General features: G+C 42.4%; 5 protein-coding genes across 5 annotated transcripts; 3 read left to right on the forward strand and 2 right to left on the reverse strand.

The window, feature by feature from the left end:
• Window positions 1–343: 343 nt before the first annotated feature.
• pdcd2 (programmed cell death 2) lies at window positions 344–5,387 on the forward strand. Its single transcript, XM_008286738.1, has 8 exons — window positions 344–613; window positions 1,719–1,827; window positions 1,979–2,035; window positions 2,568–2,753; window positions 2,887–3,057; window positions 3,192–3,292; window positions 3,979–4,092; window positions 4,628–5,387. Exons 1-8 carry the CDS (start codon window positions 434–436, stop codon window positions 4,808–4,810), a joined length of 1,101 nt encoding a protein of 366 aa, XP_008284960.1. The 5' UTR covers window positions 344–433; the 3' UTR covers window positions 4,811–5,387.
• Window positions 5,388–5,969: 582 nt separating this feature from the next.
• On the reverse strand, window positions 5,970–17,942 carry tbp (TATA box binding protein). The gene is made up of 10 exons (XM_008286740.1): window positions 17,932–17,942; window positions 11,110–11,214; window positions 10,419–10,656; window positions 9,547–9,724; window positions 9,223–9,400; window positions 8,771–8,858; window positions 8,392–8,483; window positions 8,045–8,212; window positions 7,783–7,877; window positions 5,970–7,464 (listed from the first exon to the last, which is right to left on the reverse strand). The coding sequence occupies exons 3-10, from the start codon at window positions 10,467–10,469 to the stop codon at window positions 7,385–7,387; spliced, it is 930 nt and encodes a 309-aa protein (XP_008284962.1). The 5' UTR covers window positions 10,470–10,656; window positions 11,110–11,214; window positions 17,932–17,942; the 3' UTR covers window positions 5,970–7,384.
• psmc3 (proteasome 26S subunit, ATPase 3) lies at window positions 11,268–13,181 on the forward strand. Its single transcript, XM_008286739.1, has 2 exons — window positions 11,268–12,221; window positions 12,728–13,181. Exons 1-2 carry the CDS (start codon window positions 11,277–11,279, stop codon window positions 13,064–13,066), a joined length of 1,284 nt encoding a protein of 427 aa, XP_008284961.1. The 5' UTR covers window positions 11,268–11,276; the 3' UTR covers window positions 13,067–13,181.
• On the forward strand, window positions 14,138–17,957 carry LOC103360845 (GTPase IMAP family member 8-like; the record flags this gene model as incomplete). Its single annotated transcript, XM_008286754.1, has 5 exons — window positions 14,138–14,168; window positions 14,247–14,382; window positions 15,552–15,747; window positions 15,892–16,069; window positions 16,573–17,957. Coding segments are annotated over exons 1-5 (1,926 nt in total), but the record flags the coding sequence as incomplete, so codon positions are not given.
• Window positions 17,958–18,806: 849 nt separating this feature from the next.
• psmb1 (proteasome 20S subunit beta 1) lies at window positions 18,807–21,520 on the reverse strand. Its single transcript, XM_008286741.1, has 6 exons — window positions 21,318–21,520; window positions 20,840–20,947; window positions 20,412–20,493; window positions 20,056–20,185; window positions 19,545–19,651; window positions 18,807–19,396 (listed from the first exon to the last, which is right to left on the reverse strand). The coding sequence occupies exons 1-6, from the start codon at window positions 21,416–21,418 to the stop codon at window positions 19,211–19,213; spliced, it is 714 nt and encodes a 237-aa protein (XP_008284963.1). The 5' UTR covers window positions 21,419–21,520; the 3' UTR covers window positions 18,807–19,210.
• Between the last annotated feature and the right edge of the window lie 2,064 nt (window positions 21,521–23,584).

The following is a 23,584-nucleotide window of genomic DNA, read 5'->3' on the forward strand; positions in this document are numbered from 1 at the left end:
ATAACAGTACAGTACTTAAGTAAATGTACTTCGTTACTTTCCACCGCCGCCTCCATCCAGCTGCAGTTGGATTCAGAGAAACTTTTTACTGACTGTAGTTGGACTTTGGCTCCATCTAGTGGACGCACTAAAATAAAAACATGGTGCTTCATAGCAAAACTTTATTAAAATGTAAATGTACACGTTTGAGGCAAGCTAATAGATATTATAATTCTGAACACGTCAAACTGTTATTTTTATTTTGCATCTTTACCTTTACAGTCAGACCTTCGGGAACCGCGCGGAACTAAACACCGGCTGGTGTTTCCGCACGGACGGATTTCGGAGCTGTATCAGCGTGTGTTGTGACAGGTGAGGAAACCCCTCGCTTCTCCTGGGCTGCTATTATTCATAGTTTATTCTTTAAAGCTTCGGCAGACAGATAACCGGCGACATGTCCTCGGCGGAGGTAGTTCTGGGTTTCCTGGAGGAGGCGGAGTCGTGGCGGCTTCGGTCCCCACAGTTCCCCAGTAAAGTCGGAGGGAAGCCGGCGTGGCTCAGCCAGAGAGGCCTGCCTTCCCTGCCCGGGCTGGAGTGTGAGATATGTCGGCTGCCTTTGGCTTTCCTGCTGCAGGTTAGTGTCCCGCAGGAAGGAGGAAAGTTTTGCTGGCATCTGGAGCCACTTTACCATAAATTATGATCTACTGTGATTTACTCTGAGCTCTAACGTATGGATCAGAAAAAGACAGTTATTGCTAAAGTACAGATACACAGACAGTGATACTACATCATATTTTAATGTGAAGATTGGAACAAGTACTAGACAGCAGGCTTGGTGTATAAGATGTGTGGATTTTTTCTTGTTCACAGGTAAAATATCTGCATTAATATGCATTGATCTTACTTGGAAACACTTCCATTGTCTTTTATTTTTCATTTCAAATGTTAAACAGTACAGTCAGAACACAGAACAACAAAACACTGTAACACTGTATCCAGAGAACAATGGCACACATCTTTACATTATTATAAATCATATAAAGAAGCAGGGACTGAAACAGATCATTCATACATTTTAAGTTTCTTTTGCTAACACTTAGAAGGATTTCAGATGTTTGGATGCATTTGAAAATTTCCTCCAAGAAGAGAGTTATTACTCTGATACCAACCGCTCCAACCTCTCACTTTAATGTCAGCCTAAACTGTATTGCCATAAATGCAACCTTTAGCACTCAGGGATTTAACTTCTGTATACCCTTCTCAGCTTTATCGATTATAAATCAAGGTTAATTATTTTACTATGATGTTTTGTTGCCAGTTCCTAAGAGTTAATGGCTTGCTAATAGTCTGGCTTTAAGTAAGTTCATCTCACTTCAGCTTTGTTCATATAGTGCTAGTTCACAACACAAGTCACCTCAAGGCACTTCACATGATAAGGTGAAGAAAGCAAGCACTTTGGAGACAGTGGGGAAAAAAACTTTCCTCTAACAGTGAGAAACTTCCAGCAGAACCAGGTTCAGGGAGAGCGACCCTCTGCCTCGACCGGTTGGGGTGAGGGTAGAGAGAGAAGGATTACAGATAAAATCAGACAACAATAAGCACCTGAGAGGCTGGTGTAGCCAGTAACCACAGATCAGAAGCACACTTCAGAACTTTAGATCTAACTAAAGTCAGCTCCAGACTCATCTAAGCTGCTCCTGAAGATAAACCTGAATTTTTCTGTCTTGTCTCTACTGCAGGTGTACGCACCAATATCCGGTCAGGACCGAAGCTTCCACCGAACACTCTTTCTGTTCTGCTGCAGAACTCCTGAATGCTACTCACGCAACGACAGTCGCTGCATGAAAGGTATCTCTATCCATTATTACTGCTTTTATGTTTACCATGTTTGTTGTTAGAGGATATTGGTCCTGCTCTCCTTTGTACTTTCACATTTGATTTTTTTTTTTGCAAGACTCTGTATATTTTTACAGCCTCTTTTTTTTCTACTACACATCAGTTTTCAGAAGTCAGCTGCCCAGAAGGAATGAGTTCTACCCCTATGACCCTCCTGCAGGTTTGTGAAGGTGCCATGGTAGAAATCTTCATCATCTATTTAATTACTGTGTCAGAACAGAAAGTTTGGATCTGCTGCACTCCACTATAGCTCTTCAGAGTCATGTGGGGTTCTGGTGAATGTGCAGCACTTCACTAAACCTGATGATCATCTGTTAATGACCAACAAGTCACATTATTAAGTGTTCTTGTTTGCTTTGAGAGCCAAGTATTTATGGTATTTGCATTAGTCAGCTTTCAACAGTGCTGTCATTTACTGTGTTTTCAAGGTAGTTTTGTCATGGATCTTTTTCAGGTTGCTTTGTTCAATCTATTCGCCTGACAAAAAAATATTGAGGGAAACATTTAGCAATGATGAAGAGTATCACTGACGACATTACTGTCCCTCTGGAGGCCTATTTATTTTTCACATATTGAGAAAAACAAGTGTTTTATCTCCAGAACACTGAGGCCTATTAGTGTATTTTTAGTGTCTGTGGGTCACGAGGCATCTGAAAATGTCATCTTTTCTTTCTTTATCTGATTTGCTTCAGAGGACGAACCGCCCAGCGATCCTGAGGAGGACCAGAGCGTGCTGTCTGTCTCTGGACTAAAACTGTGTTGGGTGTGTGGTTGTCCCGGCAGCAAAGCCTGCTCACGCTGTCATACCGTAAACTACTGTGGAAAACACCACCAGACCCTCCACTGGAAACACACCCACAAGAAAGAGTGCTGCAAAGGTGTGTGTGTGTGTGACTAAAAATGAACATATATGTGTTTACTCTCCATATGAGTAGTTATGTGCTGCTGCAGTACTTACAGTCAGTGCAGCAGCCACACACTGACTGTAAGTTTGTCTGCCCCTGTGTGTAGAAGCGCCCACTGCCACGACCTCTCCCCTCCTCTTCCCTGAGTCTGAGCTCATCACTGAGCCTGAGGAGGAGGAAGAAGAGAAAGACACCAAGGAGTGTGAAGCAGCAGCAGAAGAAGAAGAAGAAGGGGACGGTACTCAGAGGAGTGTAGATGTTCCTTCCTTAGCAGACAGTGAGTTTTCAGGTCACATAAACTTCTTTACAGTATGAAATAGTTCAGACAATCACTTTATGAAATGATCCATTTGTATTTTCTTTTAAAAATTCTTTAAAGAACAGTTTTCCTAATGTTCTGTTCTTTATTAGCCCTGGAAGAGACAGACCTGGAGGAGATGGCTATGCATGAGACTGAAGACAACAAAACGTTCCAGCAGTTTAAAAAGAAGATCTCGCCAGAGCCGCACCAGGTAAAACCAGAATCAGCTCTTTGTGGTCGTATGCCTCAGCCAGACAGTTAGGTGGTAGTTTATATCCACGTCTGTAAAGGCTCATGTAAGATCTGTAGTGAAGAAATACAACAGATGGCCATCTGGGATTAGTGTTACCAAATCGGTATCCGACCAAATGTGACATATGATCAGTCTGGCCTTCTGATCCTGAGTTATGCTGCTGAATAGTGGTCAGAAAAGTCTTTTGTAGAGAATTATGATGTCATAGCAAAGTTAACCTTTTGGATGTAAAATGTCGTTGCTTCCTCATTTTCTCTTATTAGACAGATGTGTGAAACTCTGTCATGATTAGCAAATCAGTTCTTGAGTAGTGGCCAAAGACGATGTTTGTGAGGTCACAGGGACGTTTGAAGACTAAAGTCTGATCAGTGAATACTCGAGTCAGAGTAAACGTTTGCATCAGATTTGAAGAAATTCCCCTCAGACGTTCAACAGGTATGATAGATGTCTTAGTGAGGGAGGCGACCAAGACACCTATGACTCCACTGAAAAAGCTCTAAACTTCAGTGGTATGACCCAAATACCTGACACCCATGTGGAGGCATTAAATAAATCCCCACACTGACAACATGAAGTTAAGAAAATCAACACATCTTCCACACATTTTTTTCTGTGTCCATCTCACAATGTTTTGTCATGTTCAGGTGGTGCGCTACAGTCGAGGGGGCTCTCCCCTGTGGGTCTCCTCTCAGCACATCCCCTCAGATCAGGATATCCCACCGTGCACCTGCGGCGCCAAGAGGACATTTGAGTTTCAGGTAGTCACTGTGTGTTAATCTGGCCTCGTAAAGACATGCTGGGATTGTTAGTCTTTCATGTCAGCGCTGTTGTTTCTTCTTTTCTTCCTTCATTTTCATCCTCGAGATTACCACAACTTTGAAATCACATCAGACACAAAGGTTGCTGAGTTAGATTCAACCTTTACTGATCCCGCAGCAGGGACATTTTCAAAGTTTCCAAAGAGTTTAGGGTCAGGGTTTTAAAAAAGTGTATTTTTTTTTAGCTTTGCAAATGTTTGAACATGTCTGTGATTCGGTGCAGGAACCTCTCCAGCACCGTTAATGGTTGTTTTTTCCCCCCCAAATTTGCATGTACGCACAGTTGCTATCCATCTGCGTGTATCTTGTGAGTGAAACTGTGAGAACTGTTACCTCAGAAGAAGAAAAACTTCTAAGCCTGCAACTGAACGAAATCTTTCTGATCATGATCCCACTTGGACGGATGAAAACAGAAGTGTTGGATTATATTTATACCCAGTGGATGTAATAACCATGTCTATGTGTGTGTGCCCAGGTGATGCCCCAGCTGTTGAACAGTCTGAGCGTGGACTCGACAGGAGCCAGTATCGACTGGGGGACTCTGGCTGTTTACACGTGCTCGGTCAGCTGTAACCATGATGACCAGTACCGCCCCGAGTTCATCTGGAAGCAGGACTTCAGCTCAGATCAACACACGCAGATTAAACACACACAATAGACCTTTGTGGCTTCTCATAGCAGGGAAAGTGCAGGTGTAACTGATAGTATTAATGATGGCTGCATTCCATTCATGTGAGTCAGTTTCAGGGTCCTCGGATCATGAATGCAAGGTGACAGTCGACTTTTGTGCTCTGGTGGGAGTAATGACGCTGCAGTCGTTAGCTATACCCAGCTTGTCCTGTAGAGGGTGGCGGGGGGTTGGACTCTCTTGCAGTGACCTCACCCCCCATTTAATGGACTGGATTTGTGCTGCTGCTCAGAAGTACATAAAGATCAGAGTGAGACTCAGTGAATCATCCAACTCCAGATGTTCAGTCTGGATGGTCATCCACATTTCTTTATGAGGCAAAGTTACCATTCTTTGTATTGAGGATGACTTCATTAAAAGTCCACATACTCAAAACAAGAATTCTGGATATTAAGAACAATGTGTTGGTGGTATTTTCTGACCTACAGCAGAATTTTTGCATTTTCAGTGCTATATACTGTTGGAGCAGTAGGATTATTGGATCTGATGTTCAGAAAAACAAATGACTTTGTGCCTTTTCATCACATAATAAACTTTTTCACAAATATTTTGTAGTTTATTTTTTAACTTTCCCTCTTTGATTACTTCAATGCCATCCTAAAAGACAAATTATTTGGTTACATGCATCCCAGAGAGATACATGAAAAAAAAATACTTATAAACCTCAATCAGGGTGTCGTTAAGCAAAATTAACTTCAAATCAAGACTTAAATGGCAAATGAGATAAATGTTAAAATGCATTCTAACAACTGTACAGTACAGAGGAGCTGTTGAGTCAACAAAGTGGCAGAAGAATGTGAGCCAGACAGCAATATCTCCAAAGTTTGCCAGCATTATATTGCTTATGAATTTAACTTTTCTTTTCTAATAGAAAAGTTACCACCGGGGAGGAGACCTCGGGGAAGACCCAGGACACACTGGAGGGACTATGTCACCCAGCTGGCCTGGGAACGCGTGTGTGTGGATCGGGAAGTCTGGGCGGCTTTGCTAAGGCTGCTGCCTCCGCGACCCAACTCCGGATAAGCGGGAGAAGATGGATGGATGGATGGATTTTCTAATAGAAATTATGCAGAAGATAGTCTTTCTTGCTTTAGATCAAGGCTGTACAAAAAGTAGCAGAAGAAGCAGATTAAGGAGAGTCTGTACATCATTTATTAATGCACAGTGCAGCACATTAACAATTTCAGAAGAACCAATAAACACAATGGAGCTTCATGATTTCTTCTGCAGCTCCACTGCTCACACAGACATCAGGAGGAAGAGACAAGTGGTGGAACTGAAACATATTAACCCAATGTTTGGAGAATATAAATTACTGAACTGGTTAACAGCTAAACGTTTAAATTGTCAAAAATGTGCCCAGCTAAAATGACCTGTGGGACGTGCAAGCACATCAAGTGCTCTGAATTTAGACTTATTTTAAATGACATTTTTGGCCAAGTGTGTGCCTGAGCAAAGAGCACAAAACAACCAGGACAGTCGTCTGCCAACATTTGGAAAGAATTCCTCAAAAGAAAACTTTTAAATGTGGTTTTGAGTAGCCAAAAAAATACAAAGAAAAACTTTAAAACAATACATTGACATGGCAACTTGATGCATATTATACTGTTGTTTAGTGCTACATGTGGGTTTTAGGGATGAAGGCAACCTGTTTTACTCAAGACCAAAACCATCTTTTCTTCACATTTCAGTCCCGTCTGAATTTGTCCAAATCTCCAAACCTCATTGCTCTTAAAGTAAAACTTGCAGAGCAGCACCCCCTCAGAGTTGGAGTCAAGTGAAATGGAAAAAAAAAATCTATTTACACACACATTTAACCATTAAAACACTTCTGTCTGAAAATACACATCGTCTGTTTCAATAGTTTGTTTCAGACTAAACAGTAAATGTATCAAGACCTTAAACCAAGTGAAGCAAACCTTGAAGAACTAACCAGAAATGACAACTTGGATCAATTTAGTTAAACATCAATAAAGTCAATGTTTAAGAGAAACTAAATGAGCCCAGGTGATCTAAATGTAGAAGGCATGAAGACTCACATAAAGCAGATTGGTTTGTGATCAAAAGCCACCGTGTGGTGCTCACAGATCGGAACATGTCTTGATACAGTTTGGAAACTGAACAATTAATAAAAATGCAAAGTACAAAACTATTTAAAACTGCTTAAAATAAAGCCATAAACAGTCCTCGTCAGACTGTTCTCCTCTAATCAGCATTTTTTTTTTTTTACACTTTCTTACAGTCGTATGTACAATCCGGGATGTGAACATAATGTTTGTAGAAACTAAAAACTTTAAATATGCCATTGTGTGTGATCGAAACACTGGAAAAAAAAAGACGTTTAAAATCCTGATCATCAAAAAAGCGGAATCTCTGGAGGGACAAAAAGTAAAAAGGGATGTAGCCACGTCCTTGTTCTACAGCCCTTACAGCAGTCCATTCATGGATGTCAACACAAAGAAAATGCCTTGACGTAACACTTAAAAAAATCTGAGTAAAAAGAGAGCTGATTGGGGAGACAATAAAAAGAAAAAGACACAGGTTCTACGTTGTCTTTCGGAAACCTTTCAGGATGGGGTATATATTTTCAAACGCCTCGTAGATCTCCGCTCGCACCTTGGCACCTACAAAATAAAGGTACAAATCAGTAAGTACAATAAATTATACCAGCGAAAGCTCATAAAAATAATTTCTACATCGATTAACGTAATGTTCAAGATGATCTTTTACATTTCTATTCATAGTGCTACTGTGGTATTTGAGGAATCTAATCAATCCTCTGGTATCGTCCCAAGAAAGAGAAGTTAAAAAGCTTCAACTGTGTCTAAAGAAGCTCAAACTGGCAAATCTTAAGTTCTCCTCTTTCGGGCTGCATCCAAAGTGATTTTTGACAACTAACAATGAGTGAAGTAAAGCCTCTAGCAGAGAACAGTGGGTCTTACCTGTGAGTACAACTTTTCCAGAAACAAAGATGAGCAGGACGATTCTGGGTTTGATCATTCTGTAAATCAGTCCCGGAAACAGCTCCGGCTCATAGCTAGTAAAAACAAAAAGTCACTTTATTTTAAACAAAAGACAGTTCTAAATCTAAAATCACTCAAAACTATTTTCAAGTTGACAAAAACTCCCTCTTTGTAAGTGTTTTGCACTGCATCTGCTATGACTATCTAAGCTTTTAGGCAGCTTACAACAAACTGAATTTACCTGCTAAACTGCTGATGTGTGAGGACTAATCCCTCAAGCCGAATGGGGAACTTCACATCACAACTGCCGACCATGTTCTGAATCTTGAAATCCAGGAACTTAGCAGGAAACCCGAGCTTCTGCACCACACGGGCGTATTTTCTGGCCGCTAACCTCGACTGCTCCTCACTAGAAAGAAAAGAGAAGCAGATTACAGGAAGGAGAAGGGTGAATATTTAGGACAGGATAGCAAATAGGACCAGAACAAGAAGGTAAAGAACATTACACTAAAAAGAAAGGTTACCAAAAACATTGTTTTTTGGTGATAAAGGTTACATAAAAAGTCAGTAAATGAGCTATAATCTGACCTCTTGGCTCCAGTGCAGACCATCTTCCCAGAGCTGAAGATGAGAGCAGTGGTCCTGGGCTCTCGTATTCTCATGATGACCGCAGCAAAACGCTAAGGAAGACAGTTGGGATGATAATTGTTAGAGACATTATAAACTACCAGTTCTTTCACTTTAATTGTACTTTGGTGGGCTGTTTATCCTTTTTGGTTTGTTTCATTGCAACGGGATATTTCTTGCGTATTAAATTAAAAGTTTTGGAATCATCAATATTTACATCTGGACAAAGGTATCGTGCTCTAGACTTAACACTAAGCAAACAAAGTGTTTGCCTACAGCTAGAAAAGTCTCACTGATGAGCAACATAAAAGCGGATCACAGTAATGGAAAGCAGTCTCACCTTTGGGTTGTACTCTGCATTTCTGGCTCTCAGTGCAATGGTCTTCAAGTCCAGTTTACAGCCCAGATTTACAGTCGATACGATGTTTCTGATTGTAAAGAGGACAAGAGAAGCGGAGATAAAAAGAAGTGAGGAAAACAAATAATATTGACAATGTCGTTAACTTTGCATGAAAGCAAAACGCATTCCTGACTCAGCAGAAATTACGCTAAGACTAAGAAACCCTGAAAAGTAGCTTTACTTCAGTTTGAGGACTAAATAAATTTAAATCCACCTTGAGCACAATTTATATCAACATATGCATTTCCAACAGTAAACTTTGTAAACAGTTAACTTTGGCAAATTTAAGAAAACACAACTGTGAAACTGTATTCATTAGCTGGCTGAGTAACAGACACAACTGGCATAAACTGATCGTCTTGTCAATTCTTTCAATTGGATATGAAACGTACTGTAGCTGCGGTACGATGCCAGAGCTCTCCGAGGCAGGCGTGGCCGGTGTGATGGGGGTCATGGGGGTCAGCGGGGTGTTGTAGAGCGGGGTGTTTCCTGGCAGCGCTGTGGTGGTCGTGCCCGTTACTGTCTGGGAATGGAAAAGTTGAGGGGTCTGTCCCGACGTCCCTGGAAGGCCTGAAGGACAGAGAACGTTTTTTTTTCTCTTAGTAATATGAATTAAAGATACATTTCTATTATGATTGCAGCATGAATGGTAACTATTAAGATGAATTTGTCAGAATAAATGGGGAATACACCAGTGATGATGATATTTGCTGTACCTGCGCCAGCCTGCTGTGCCTGTTGTGCCTGTTGTTGCTGCTGCTGCTGCTGTTGTTGTTGCCTCTGCTGTTCCTCCAGTATAGATAAACTGTTGGTGGTCTGTACTGGCTGTGGCGTCAGGCCTGTGCCATAAGGCATCATGGGGCTGAAGATCGGCATACCTGGGGTCATGGCGCCCTGCACACAGGTACACCACCAGAAGAAAAGTTGTGATTAAGCAAAAATTAAGAATTAATCCTGAAAAAAAAAGATAAGAATTTAGCAGGGTCATTTTTTTCTCTATTTGTCTCTCGTTTTACAGAAAGAAAATTACACTGGTATTTTACTTGATCATCAAACCCTCTAAAGATTTGCAGGTTCAGCCTCTAAAGGCAGCACAGCTACTTTCTGTCTGTGATGGTAACAGTATTACACTGGGTCAGAAATAGAGAATAGACTTATAAAGTAATCTCACAACAATGTGGGAACACCTTTAGGTTGAAATAGCTATCTGGGGCAATATCCAAAGTGAGGCTCACAGATCAATACTGGCAATCTCTTTCAAAGACTGAATCCCATCCCAGTGTCTGGCAGTGTTTGACACAATCACCAAACTTGTTTTACTGAGTAATGATTGTCACCCTTCTATCAGTAAATGTAGGTAAATTAATTTAATAGTGCAGTTATTTAAATTCCAGCATAAATCACAGGGAATTGGGCTGGAAATACATGTCACAATGCCGAAACCACAAGATAGGAATTCACATGAGGCAATATCAAGTTGCTGGTATGCCGGGCAGCTACAGCGAGCTACGAGCATGTTGTGGGAAAAACATGACCCTGTGTTGAGGACAAGGCTGAGTTCATTTTGAACATGACAAACCCATGTTACCTGAGGGGAAGCCAGCCCCTGGAAGGCGGGTATGCTGTTGTTCTGGTCCATGTCTTCACCTCCTCACGTTGACTTACTGCCACCCAAGAGCAGGCAGTAACACAGGCTGGAAAACTTCACAGCAGCTGTGTTGAAGCGGTGGCTCTAGGGTCTATACTACAGTAGAAACTACAAAAACCACAGTGCTCTGCAGGAACACCCCCTTTCTTGTTCCTTATCCCTGGCAGCCGCGTCTTTCCTGAAAAGATGAACAGAACCACGATTTAACAACCTAAACTATTTACTATCCGCTGAGCTATCCATCAAAGTGGAGTGAACCACACGCAAATGAATGAATTGCTGCAGTTGTGCGGTTGGCGCGAACAAACACTCGCTTTCGTGATTCTTAATGTTACTTAAGCTCGTCCACTCACTCGGGGTCCTAAAGTATCATGCGTGCTTTAAATTGTTTAATATGCAAAATGTGGTTGACAGTTCAATCTATAACCACACAGGAGGACTTGACAACCTTCAAAACTAAACATACAAACACAGCGGCTAGCTGCAGTTAGCCGCATAGCTAGTGTTAGCAATACTAGCTAGCGTGAAAACGTAAGCTACACGCGCTGTTACTACGTGAAAATATGCGAGTTGCGCGCTAAAAAGTTGCATACAACTTTGGTATTTGTCCCCGCATTGCTCGACAACTTACACTCGGGCTCTCGCAGTTACAAGCAGCATAGAAAAGGCATTAAATAAGCTTCAGCTCCGTGTTATCCTCGGTCTTGGTATTCGGGTGCTTGAGAAGCGGCTTCGGCTCTTTCCGGAAGTGGTGCCTTTAAGTTCCGCTCGGTCACAGTTCAGGCAGACAGAGCAAAGATGGCGTCGCTGAGTGACAAATCAGTTTGGGACGAAGTGGAGGATGGCATCGGCGAAGAAGTGTTAAAAATGTCCACAGAGGAGATAGTTCAGCGAACTCGTCTCCTCGACAGCGAGATAAAGATTATGAAGAGCGAGGTGCTGCGTGTGACCCACGAGCTTCAAGCCATGAAGGATAAAATCAAGGAAAACACGGAGAAGATCAAAGTGAACAAAACGCTTCCGTACCTGGTGTCCAATGTGATCGAGCTGCTGGACGTGGACCCCAACGACCAGGAGGAGGACGGGGCTAACGTGGACCTGGACTCCCAGAGAAAAGGAAAGTGCGCCGTCATCAAGACCTCCACCCGGCAGACCTACTTTCTGCCGGTGATCGGTCTGGTTGACGCCGAGAAGCTGAAGCCCGGAGACCTGGTAGGTGTCAACAAAGACTCCTACCTGATCCTGGAGACCTTACCCACCGAGTACGACTCCAGAGTCAAGGCCATGGAGGTGGACGAGCGCCCCACAGAGCAGTACAGCGACATAGGAGGGCTGGATAAGCAGATCCAGGAGCTGGTGGAGGCCATCGTGCTGCCCATGAACCACAAGGAGAAGTTTGAAAACCTGGGCATCCAGCCACCTAAAGGGGTCCTGATGTACGGACCACCTGGCACTGGGAAGACCCTCCTGGCCAGGGCCTGCGCCGCTCAGACCAAGGCCACCTTCCTGAAGCTGGCAGGTCCACAGCTGGTCCAGATGTTCATCGGAGATGGAGCCAAGCTGGTGAGAGATGCCTTCGCCCTGGCCAAAGAGAAAGCCCCGTCCATCATCTTCATCGATGAGCTGGACGCCATCGGGACCAAGAGGTTTGACAGCGAGAAGGCAGGAGACAGAGAGGTGCAGAGGACCATGCTGGAGCTGCTCAACCAGCTGGATGGGTTTCAGCCCAACATGCAGGTCAAGGTAAGGGTGCCGCCACAAATAAACTGATTTAAAACACCTTATAAGTTTACAGAGAACATGTGTAGCTGTGGGACCCATCGCCTTGGCCTACATACACATGAGAAGTCAATCTGGAACTGTACATGTGACACAGTCGTTGTTCTGTTGTGTTGATTCAAGCAGCAAAAAATGTCAAGTCTTTAAGAAACTACGCTGAAGAGCCCAGAAAACATCGGTTTACTCTAATGCAGTGTTTAAAACAAATTAACATTAGCAGTGTCATGGTATATCTAGAAACAAAACTCCACTAAACATCAAATTCTGGTACATTCAGTATAAATAGACACAAAAGAAAATAAAATGATGCAAGTAAATACAAAACAATTCAACCATAAAATGTCGACATAATAGACAATCTGAATGAAAAGTACGTACAAAGAGTTTCCTAAACTTCTTTGTGGTTTCTAGAATGACTTCACAGTTCAATGGTGACAGTTTAACTGCAGTAACACTGTTGATATTTTTAGGTGATTGCTGCCACCAACAGAGTGGACATCTTGGACCCTGCGCTGCTCCGTTCAGGTCGTCTGGACAGGAAGATCGAGTTCCCCATGCCAAACGAAGAGGCCAGAGCTCGCATCATGCAGATTCACTCCCGCAAGATGAACGTCAGCCCTGACGTCAACTACGAGGAGCTGGCCCGCTGCACCGACGACTTCAATGGAGCCCAGTGCAAAGCCGTGTGCGTGGAGGCCGGTATGATCGCGCTGCGCCGCGGAGCCACCGAGCTGAACCACGAGGATTACATGGAGGGAATCCTGGAGGTGCAAGCCAAGAAGAAAGCTAACCTTCAGTACTACGCCTGAGGACACTACCTGTGTCTGTGTTTGTTTGTGAGGATCTATGATTAATAAAATGTTGAGGGAACTTGTTACTGTTGATGATTAATTTGAGTTAATAAAAATAAATAAAACGCCATAAGGAAGTGATGTTGTGTTTCTTTCAACTAAACACAGTGGGTGGAGTTTGAAAGCATGTTCTTGGTTTCAGGTGGTTCAGAATAACTCATAGCTGCTTTGGATTTATTGCTTTAAAATCTTGAAACATTCATTTACAAATCGCACATCAGGAATTATATTTCAGTCATGAATTAAACAAGTCCCTCAGGAGGTGTTGACAGTGATGTTCATGTTTCCTTCCAGCATCCTTCTGTATTTGTATTTTATATCCTCATCAAAAACATGTTTCTGTACGTTCATAGTTTTCATCTGCTTATCTCACACACAGGAATGCTGTTTAGCCGCTCTGATGCAAGCACAAGTGAAGCAAATGTTGAGCAGCTGAAATGATCGGTCTTTGTATTCTTCCACGAACAAATGTAATTAAAATAGTCATTATTATCCCATCTGGCTGCAAACTTCTCTTTTTATTGGAACTGATGGCTGCTATAGTGCTGAAAGTCAGTCAGTCATAAGTGAAATATATATAGAGAGATTTTTTTTAAAACTGAAGGAAGCTCTGTAGCTCATTTTAGAGCAATTATATCCATTTTAAAATATATTTTGTGGAATATTTCAAACTTGAATGTACTTAATGTTCATAAACTGCCCAGAAGCTGCGAATGAGAATTAATCTGACTTGTTGTTTACTTCAAAGATATTCACTTGTCTCTCGTAATGCAGCTCAGTTTACATGTCATTTGAGGATTTCAAGTGGAATTAATATATTTAATGCCATGAATGTTACTGAAGCTGTTAAAATCATATTTAAGTCTTGAGGGAAGCAGGAAATCAAGGCCGGCCTCTTTACTGTTAATGCAAAAGAACGTGTGTGAAAACCGGTTTGGCTGTAACCCGTTTCTTCGACTTCCACTTTCAAGTTGCAGTGTGTAATCACACACCAGAGGCCACGGAGGACTGAACGGAAAGCAGCTGAACATGGCTGAAGAGGACCTACATTCAAAGAGAGGTAATTCCATCAACATTATGAACTGCTCACCTGATGGATGCAGCAGCTTTATATCAACGTGGGGATTTGTTTCCTCAGCTTTCAGGCTGGTGCTGGTGGGATGGGCAAAGTCTGGAAAAAGCGCCTCTGGCAACACAATCCTGGGCAAAGAAGAGTTTCTTTCAGGGAGGAAAACCTCCAGATGTGTGAGCCAACATGCTCAGCTGGCAGGAAGGTTAGTTCTTGTGTGAATAAAACCGTTGTTTCAGGTGCAAACTGAGAAGGTTGGATGTTTTCAGGCTGCTGAACAAGTTATGTGAGTGGTTGCACGGAGTTTTTGAGGTTTTTTACAAGGAGCGTCTTTGTGTCGTGATAGTAATTAATACACTTTGACACATTTACTTTAAACACAAAATGATTATTCTTGCAAGAAATAAAAGGAAGTTGATATGTAGTAAGAAAAACATGTCTTGAGACGGAGAATTTGATTTCATCATTGTAGCAGCAACAGATTTACAGAGCCTGTAGTTATAGTCACTCACCCAAACCCTGGGATAGTTTCCTCCTTTTATTGTGTCTCAACAATAAATAAGGATCATTATATTGTGCTTTTATTGACAGGAATTTACAGAAAAAGACTCTTCTATGTCAAAGTAAAAGCATATTTCTACAAAGTCAATGAACTAAAAATTTAAAATAAGATTGCACGAGTATTGAACCCCTTTTAAATTGACTCAGTAAATTTAATACAGGTTCAGCCAGTTAGTGTCATACAGTTAGTGAAATGGAGACCATCAGGTCAGTGAATGTGTCTCAAGTGATTGTAGTATTAAGGCATCTGTATCTGGAAGGTCCAGTCACTGTTGAATCAGTGCTCCTGGTAATAAATACACCATGAGGACAACAGAGCACTCAAAGTGACTCAGTAAAAAGGTTATTTTAAAAAAGCACAGGTCAGTGGATGAATACATTAAAAATGCCCAAGTCTGCTCCAAACAGATCTACACATCGGCCATATTCCTTTAATTTCTTGGTTTTAACTGTACTCAAAGGGATGTTCAGTGACTCTGGATTTTTTTTCTATACATACCCTGACGTATGCGTTTAAACAGGGAGTTACTTTAAAGGGGGTGATAACTTTTGCAATCATTTATTTGACGTTTTTCATTTCTAATTAACTGACATTGTAGAAATCTGTTTCACTTTGACATTAAAGAGTCTTTTTTTTTTTTTTTTTTAATCCTTGTCTTAAAAAAAAAAAATTACAAATTAAATTGACAATGATTCAGCGTTGAAAAGCAATAAAAGATGAAAACATTCAAGGGGGGTGAATACATCTTATAGGCACTGCGCATCCTACATTTGATTTGATTCAATTTGCCTTTTGTTGTTGCTTTCATCCAGAGAGGTGACAGTCGTGGACACTCCCGGGTGGACGGACTTCTCGGTGCACGATACTCCAGAGTCTACACAAAAGGAGATCATCAGCAGCTGCGTTCCTGCTCCAGATGCCGTCTTACTGCTGATTCCTCTAGAAGTGAAAATTAAAGAGAGTTACATTGGCTCAGTGCTTGACCACCTCAGGCTCCTCGGGGACGCAGTACGGAGTCACACAGTGGTGCTTTTCACCTACGGGAATTGTCTTGGAAACCAAACTATAGAGAGTTACATTGACTGCAACAGTGCTTTGTGGTCTCTTATGAGCTTGTGTGGGAATAATTATCACGTGTTTGAAAATGCAAAGCGTGCAGATGGCAAACAGGTTGAAGAGCTGCTGATTAAGATTGAGAACATGTTGCTAAACAACAAATTGAATGAAGTTCCAGAGGAGATAAAACTTTTCTGTGACGAGATGCAGGCAGAAAACACTGCGACCCAGAGTTCAGGGGTGGGCTGTGAAAAGCCTGCAAAGCCAACATCAGGTGAGTTAGTTGGTTATATTCCATGATATTTCTTGCAGATTGCTTTGAGCACATGTGATTTAATACAATAGAACTTTTTGGAAAGTCTTCCTTGAACAGAAACATTTCAGAAAACTACTGGAACATTAGTTTTCTTAGCTGTCTTATAGATGGAGGAGCAGAACAGTGAACAGTGAAGTTGATTTTGATGAGATAAAATTAGAAAAACCTGCATATTCACGCCTCATGAATGTGAATTCTAAATGACGCAATTTGACTCCACAGCTGAGGGGTATAAAAAGATGAACACATTAAATATGTTTTGCAGAAAAAAATCAAGCTAAGCTAAACTAGCATCACTTTTTGTCATAATTCTATTTTCAAATTGCTGCCATTTCATCAATATTCATGTAAATCCACCACTAATTTAAAACATTTCCCAACAGTTTCATAACATCAGTGAAGTGTTGGGTTCAAAAGGACAAATGTTAGGAAATAACCTTTGGCGTTTTTGTCCCCTGTAGGTGGTAACCAGTGTTTTCCAGAGCTGCGGCTGGTGCTGCTTGGTTTATACAAATCTGGCAAAAGCTCAACCGGCAACACCATCCTGGGAAGTGACAAATTTGGAGAATGGACAGACAGGTACCAGAAGGAAGAGGCAGAGGTTGCAGGAAGGAGATTAGTGGTGGTTGATACACCACCATTGCAGAAGGCCTCAGTGGTTTCACCTGATCAGAATATAGTGACCTGGGTCTGTCAGTGCCCTCCTGGCCCTCATGCTCTTGTGTTTGTTCTGAACCTGTCTTCAAGCTTCACATCACTGCAGTTGACGTTCGTGCAAAGATACATGGAGCTACTTGGTGAGCAGGCTTGGGAACATCTCGTTGTGGTATTCACAGGAGCTGATGTACTGGATGGCATGGACATGGCGTCCTTTCTAAGAAACAAGGACGTAAGCCTCCAAATGTTCCTCGACAAGTGCGGGAACAGACATTACTTGTTCAATAACAGGACCAGACGTTACAGCACTCAAGTCACAGACCTTCTTGAGGGGATTGAAAGGTTATCCTCTCAACGCAGCCCTGGGTTTTATGAGATCGACAAAGCTGTTGCGACAAATATGGAGGAGATGAATCTAGCTCTGATCGAAAGGGCGCAAAAGAGAGCACAAAAGGTTGCCGCCAAAGAGCGTGCCCAGCAAGTCATCTTCCGCGAGGGAATTGCGCATCGACTCACTGAGGTACGAATTGTGCTACTTGGTGAAAAAAGGAGCGGGAAGACCACTGCGGCAAAAACTATGGCAAAGTTATTTTTTGAAGAAGACAAAAACAAATGTGTTGCCACTCGCACCATCATCGATGACAGGACGGTCCTGGTCGTGGACACTCCCGGATGGTCCATTCACACGCGGAGGGGTTCAAGTCAAAAGCAAGATACGATCAAAGAAGCGCTGTCCCTCTGCCACCCTGGGCCACATGCTTTCCTCATTGCTGTGAATTTGAGAAACAGCTTCACAGAGAAGCACAGAGCTGCCCTGGAACACAATCTCGCTTGCCTCTCGGACACCATGTGGAAGAATGCCATCGTGCTCTTCACCTTTGGGGAGAGGCTGCGAGGGGAAACCGTAGAGACGTACATCGAGAATCAAGGTGAGGATCTAAAGTGGCTCGTGAAACAATGTGACAAAAGATACCACGTTTTTAGTGACACGCAGTTCAAAGATCTCCCACAAGTCAGAGAGCTGCTGAAGAAGATAGATGGAATGGTGGAAGCAAACAGTGGACAGTACTTTAGCGACATCCTCTCCCAGATCCACAGTGAGACACCTTCCAGTGAGAGGAGCGACCCCCTGGACGTGGAGGATGATGATTTTGAATACACACCCAGGGAGAAGAGGATGATGGAAAAGATGAAGAAGGAAATAAGAGAACGCCTGCTGGTGGACATATTGAGCTACATTTCTACACCAATGAAAGCAGCAAGTCTTTCGTTACCCCCCAACAGTAAGGTCACCTCTCAAATCATTTCACTGAAACAACAAATAAAAAAAAATACCACTTAACCTTGTGAACAATCGCAAAATAAACTATGTAATACATTTCAATCCTGTTTTTTTTTTCAGTGAGTGGGGAGCAGGCCACGTCAGAGGATGGGATAAAACACACAAAAAAAAGTGCTGATGATCAAGAGAGCTCCGGAATAGACGCTGGCTCCCATGTGGACATCATTGACACTGAATAGGAGATGAGCAAACATTACACACAGGATACATAAATCCCTCCTGTCCAACATATGTGTACCTCTGATATCAAACCATGCCATGCTTTTTGCTGTTTGCTCATTTCTGTTTGGAAAATATACACGTGAATGTTGTAGCAGGAGGAACGAATGTGCATAATGTAAATACAGCTAAAGGTGAGTCCTGAATCTGAAATGTTCTAAGTACCCATGATGGATACATTTATGATATTACAATATTAAAGTGCACTTATGTATTATGACCAGAACCTTTTACTTTTACTACCTTATTTTGTATCAGTGATTTCACTGAGAATAAAATCTGAGCTCTTTATAGTTCTGATGGCGTCACCTTAATGCCAACTTGTTTACAATTAACCAATAATAATAATAAACCAAAAATGCATTTATTCTTTCATCACTGTTGGCAACATTTCCCGTTGTTTTTGCTCATTAAAAGAAAAAAAACTAACTACAGTGTAACCTTGTGTGTGAATGCATGCAATCAACAAGCAGAGTAGGCTTTTTCATTCATTACATTTATTAAGAATGTAAAAAGAATAGCAGAGGATGTATCCTTCCAAAACACAATGAAAAATCCAAACAGAGGCAGAGTCTAGGCAAGGAAGAATTTGTTTCTCACTAGAGGAATGTTGATCTAGTATTAGGCTGATAGACCACATAATCAAGTATGTGCTAACAGCAAAACTGTGCAGGGAAAAACTGGAAAGCACGAAAAAAAACATCAGTTGTGAATGGATGTACATTGTGAGTGGATATTTATTTTTGAAATGGAAAAAAAATACGCTCCCCAGGTAAACCTCTGGATCAACACTCCAATTTTAAGAAACACGATGTATAGGGACCAAACCAGCAGTGAAAGTGGAACGAGCAGACCTAAGAGGGAATAATCAGCTTTCCTGCTCAGTCCTTCCTCAGAGGTACTGTCTGCTCAGTGATGCCCTCCTTAGTGATGATGCAGACGCGAAGGGCATCTCCGGTGTAGACATCTCTCTCTGCAGCCGAGATGAAGACGTCTTTGACCAGCTGAACCGCCTTGTCCTGACTCAGAGGAACATGCTGCACACCCTCCATGTTCTTGAAACCAATCTGTGGAAGGACAGGTTGGAGAGGGAGTCAGGCTTTGAGGAAACTTACCAGGAGCAAGTCTTTGTTTTTCTGCATATCAAATGGGGAAAAAACGGTGGAATCATGGCAATGGCAGATTAGTGTGCATACATGTGTGTGTGTTATCTACCTGGTTGTCTAGTAGTGGCTGGAGCATGGCACTGGCTGATCCTCCGGCCTTGAAGGTGTCTCTCTGGTAGGAGCCCACTGGGTCAAAGCTGTACACGGCTCCTTTGCCTACAATACCAATAAAACTCTTTACAGTTTCCAGCAGAGACAAAATAAAGATATAACAACCCAACTGTAGGATAAACTCAAGAACAATCTCAGCAACAAGCCAAGAAACTGTTCCTGCCCCCAGCAAAAGATATTTTGACCTGACATAGCAGTAACAGCACATTTATAAATAAGTCTTGGTGTTGTGTGTATCTGCTCATTGGAATAAGTAAGACAATAAGAAGAACCGAGCAAACTGTAAGGAATTCAAGTGTTTTCCTGTTTTGACAAGTCAAACTGTCGACTACAACAAAAGTCCATCTTCACAGAGAGTTACAGTCTAAACATATAGTTTTTGTAGTTACACAGTCCAGTGCAGATGCGCACAAAGTAATACACTAACTCATTATAACATCAGTACGCACCCTCTTCATCCAGTCCTCCAATGATGTTGTAGACATAGTACGGGAAGAACCTCCGGCCGTACAGGATGGTGGACAACATGGCGGCAATAGCTCCACTGGTCATCATCTTGTTGTTTGAGTGTTTGTACATCTGAGAGTGGACAATATTCTTTAATAGCAAGTAACCTGTAACCCCATCTGTAAGTCTTGCCGGGGACGTCCTTTTTGTTAACTAACTGCCGTGGCACTGGACACCGTTAGAGGTGCTTGTGCAAAGGATCAGATCTCAAAGAACAATTACCCATCACTTCTACTTTAATGTAAACAATTACTCTCATAAGATGGTGAAACCAAACAATCTTTCTGCAACAACTCACCTTTAGTCTGGCATCAATGATTTTAGTCAGAGTCAGGCAGTCGCCATGGAAACCGCTGCAGCCAATGACAGTTGTATCTGTCCTGCAAGATGAAAAAGAGGAGGCACAATAATTGGTGATGGTCAGAGTCACATATTCTTCAGTTGGACAGGCTTAAAGCGTTACTGACATATGATTTTATCCATAAATACTAACTGTAGCTTGTCATACCAAGCCACAACCAACTAAACTTCACATCATCAGAGTATCAAAGCACAGCTACAGTGATTCTGGTGGTTGCACGTCAAATCTGAAAAGGCCTTTACATGAACTTAAACAACAGCATGAAAGCAGCAAGTAAATGGACCAGTTAAGAGATTAATAAGGGTTGACAAGGTGACTTATGAATGCCTTCTATTAGCTTTACAGAGAGGTGACTGTGCACTTACAGTTTGTAGCATTTCGGCGAGTCCCGGCTGTGGATTGAGTAGCCTTCACTCAGTCTGGTGTCTGAGGCTACAATGGCAAAATCTTCCCCGGCAACAGCTAGTACAGTTCTGAGAAAATGCATAACACGGGTTAGTTCATTCATCCTATAAAAACACCCAATTAACACTCAAAACAGACTGATGTTCGAGACACAAGCTGAAAGAAGCTAAGCTACTGGATCGAAAACGAAACTGTGATATTAGCACATCTTTCCCCTGAATTTTCGTCAATAATTCTACTTCAAACGTTCAAATAAAATTAATAAACCTTATATTAATAGACCGTTTTGGGCAAAGAACCTGTGTTCGCAAACTTTTTATTAGTTTAACATTTGTTTTGAGTTTTCTTTGCTTAGCCGTTTAGCTAGATAGCTCCGTCCAGTGTAATAGGATGTTAGCTAGCAAGCTAACTGGTCGGCAGCTCAAAATTCAAACTCACCCTCCGTTGAAAGCGTATGGAGAGAATTTGTGCTCTACTGGACCAGTATAATGATAATCTTTCATCTTCCCGGGGTCTCCAAAAGCCTGAGCAGAAAGCATATTTGTTCCTGGCGGTGTTAAAGCTTCAGTCTGATAAACTCGCTGTATCACTGCAATATGGCAGCCTCTTCTTCTATCGGCATCACATCCGCCTGTCCAGAGGCTCTCTGCGCCAGAGCGCCCCCATAAGCGGGTCGCTGCATAGCAGTTTAAAGGTGTGATCCAGAATAGTTTTTCTCACAATTCATAAGGAGAGCATTTTTTTCTGATGTGCTTCTCCTATTTAAAAAAACAAACAAACAAACAAACAAACAAACAAACAAAAACAGAATATAAGAAGCAGATTCAAAGTAACTGTATAATTAAGATTTAGGTTTGATTGAATGCACATTATTACACTTTCTATAAAATAACAATAAGACATGATGAAAAAGTGACATTGATATGAATTCAGCACAGAATTCTGTATGACTGAAAGCAAAATTATCACAGTGACAAAAATGATGACTACGGAAGCCGAAAGCGGTCATGGCCGCACATTTTTTTAAACGCCGTTTTCTCGAGATAACGAGATAAAATCTCTCGAGATAGTTTCTGGAGAGCACGCGATAGTTTCGCGTTCGCACAAGAAAGTGTGTGCGTGTGTGTGCGCATGCGCGTGTGTTCTGGTTTGAATCAAAGGCACGGGCCCAAGAAGCCCTTAAGAACGCAACAAAACTGCCCCGAAAATGCTTAACTCCTTGTCAGTTTCTAACTATTTCCAACCATCTTCAAACTGTCCCAGCAGTCTTTTCGCCGAACCAGCATTGACCAACGATTGGAAACTAACCACAAACTGCAACTTTTCTACACCAGCAAAAGAAGCAGCCCTCTAGAGAATTACTGTCTGCCACAGACTTGTGAGCTATTACCAACAGACTATTTCTACAGAGATTCTTAGTTTCCAGGACAATGCCTGAGACAACGCAACCTCAACGCAAAGTAACATTTGCCCCCCTCCCTCAAGCCCCAGAGCGTCACCCATCTGGGTTGCGCAAGGCCTTGTTCATCGCCAAAGAAAAGATGGACAGACAGAGGGAGGGGTTAAACATTAAGAAAATGCAGATTCAACGCGGCCTTGCTGAAAAGGAGCAGTTTCTGCAGTGGGCCAACAACAGCAAGGCCAACACCCGCAAGCTGGAGGGACTCTTGATGAGCACCACCAACCAGCTGAAAGAGCTGCAGGCTGTGACAGAGGCTGGAGGTCAAAGTACCACCCAGGAAGATCAGGCCTCTTCACAGCCAAAGACGGCAACAAAAACATGGGCCGATGTTGCTAAAACTAAGCCCATCCAGGCCCCGGCCCCTTTACCTGTTGCCCAGAATCTGTCCATGATCTGGGACGACATCATGGCCGGCAAATACAACGACAAACAGCAGCACGTCCTGAGAGAAGAAATCTCAAGACTGAAAAAGGAAAATGAGATGCTGCGAGACACCAAAGACCTCCCGAGAGAAGAAGATCAGCAAGAAAAGGAGGCACTGAGGAGTCAGATAAAAATAATGGAGGACAGAAATCAACGTCTGCATGGAGAGAAAAATGTACTGCAGGAAGAAAACAAAAAACTCCGGGAAGAGAAGAAGAAACTGCAGGAAGAGAACAAAAGTCTGCAGCAAGAGAACCGTAAACTCCAGGGAGAGAACAATAAAACTTCAGAGAGAGAACGATCAATTGCTGGAGGATAAAAATAAAGAACAAAAAGAAAAGACCCAGAAATCGGAGGAGGCAAAACACCTGATGCAGGTCAACAGCTCTTTGAATGGTCGCATCAGCTCCATGGACCAGCACATCCAAAAGCTCCTGGCAGAAAAGAGTCAGTTCATCAGCCAGGCTCACGAGGCCAACAGCCGCATCAGGTGTCTGGAGACGGAGCAGCTGGACAGGGAAAGGAAGTTTACTCTCCTGACCGAGCAACACGCCGACAGTGAGAAAAAACTCCTCCAATCCAGTGGTGTCAATCAGAACCTGTCTGAGTCGCTCGCAAAGATGGAGGCGAAAGCGACTGACTCAGACAACACCATAAAGCAGCTCGAGAAGGATGTTGCCCTGAGAGCTGAGGAGAAAGAAGAGCTCCTAAAAAATCAAAAAGAGTTGGAGGACAGCAACAAAGGCCTGCAGGAGAAAGTCCTTGAATTAGAGGAAAAAAACAAAGAGCTGCAGGACCTTTGCTCGAAAAAGAAAAAGAA

The sequence above is a fragment of the Stegastes partitus genome, unplaced genomic scaffold (assembly GCF_000690725.1).
Source record: "Stegastes partitus isolate 25-593 unplaced genomic scaffold, Stegastes_partitus-1.0.2 Scaffold467, whole genome shotgun sequence".
In the NCBI taxonomy this organism is placed as follows: Eukaryota; Metazoa; Chordata; class Actinopteri; family Pomacentridae; genus Stegastes; species Stegastes partitus.

Excerpts from the sequence above, each read along its gene's own strand:
- pdcd2 (XM_008286738.1), top strand. The coding sequence starts at position 434 with ATGTCCTCGGCGGAGGTAGTTCTGGGTTTCCTGGAGGAGGCGGAGTCG. Across the intron at positions 3,293-3,978 it reads TCTCGCCAGAGCCGCACCAG|GTGGTGCGCTACAGTCGAGG; the intron begins GTAAAACCAGAA and ends TGTCATGTTCAG. Across the intron at positions 4,093-4,627 it reads AGAGGACATTTGAGTTTCAG|GTGATGCCCCAGCTGTTGAA; the intron begins GTAGTCACTGTG and ends GTGTGTGCCCAG.
- tbp (XM_008286740.1), bottom strand. The coding sequence starts at position 10,469 with ATGGACCAGAACAACAGCATACCCGCCTTCCAGGGGCTGGCTTCCCCT. Across the intron at positions 8,859-9,222 it reads GGCATCGTACCGCAGCTACA|AAACATCGTATCGACTGTAA; the intron begins GTACGTTTCATA and ends CTTTACAATCAG. Across the intron at positions 7,465-7,782 it reads TGGAAAAGTTGTACTCACAG|GTGCCAAGGTGCGAGCGGAG; the intron begins GTAAGACCCACT and ends TTTATTTTGTAG.
- psmc3 (XM_008286739.1), top strand. The coding sequence starts at position 11,277 with ATGGCGTCGCTGAGTGACAAATCAGTTTGGGACGAAGTGGAGGATGGC. Across the intron at positions 12,222-12,727 it reads AGCCCAACATGCAGGTCAAG|GTGATTGCTGCCACCAACAG; the intron begins GTAAGGGTGCCG and ends TGATATTTTTAG.
- psmb1 (XM_008286741.1), bottom strand. The coding sequence starts at position 21,418 with ATGCTTTCTGCTCAGGCTTTTGGAGACCCCGGGAAGATGAAAGATTAT. Across the intron at positions 20,948-21,317 it reads CCATACGCTTTCAACGGAGG|AACTGTACTAGCTGTTGCCG; the intron begins GTGAGTTTGAAT and ends GCATTTTCTCAG. Across the intron at positions 19,397-19,544 it reads AGCCACTACTAGACAACCAG|ATTGGTTTCAAGAACATGGA; the intron begins GTAGATAACACA and ends GTCCTTCCACAG.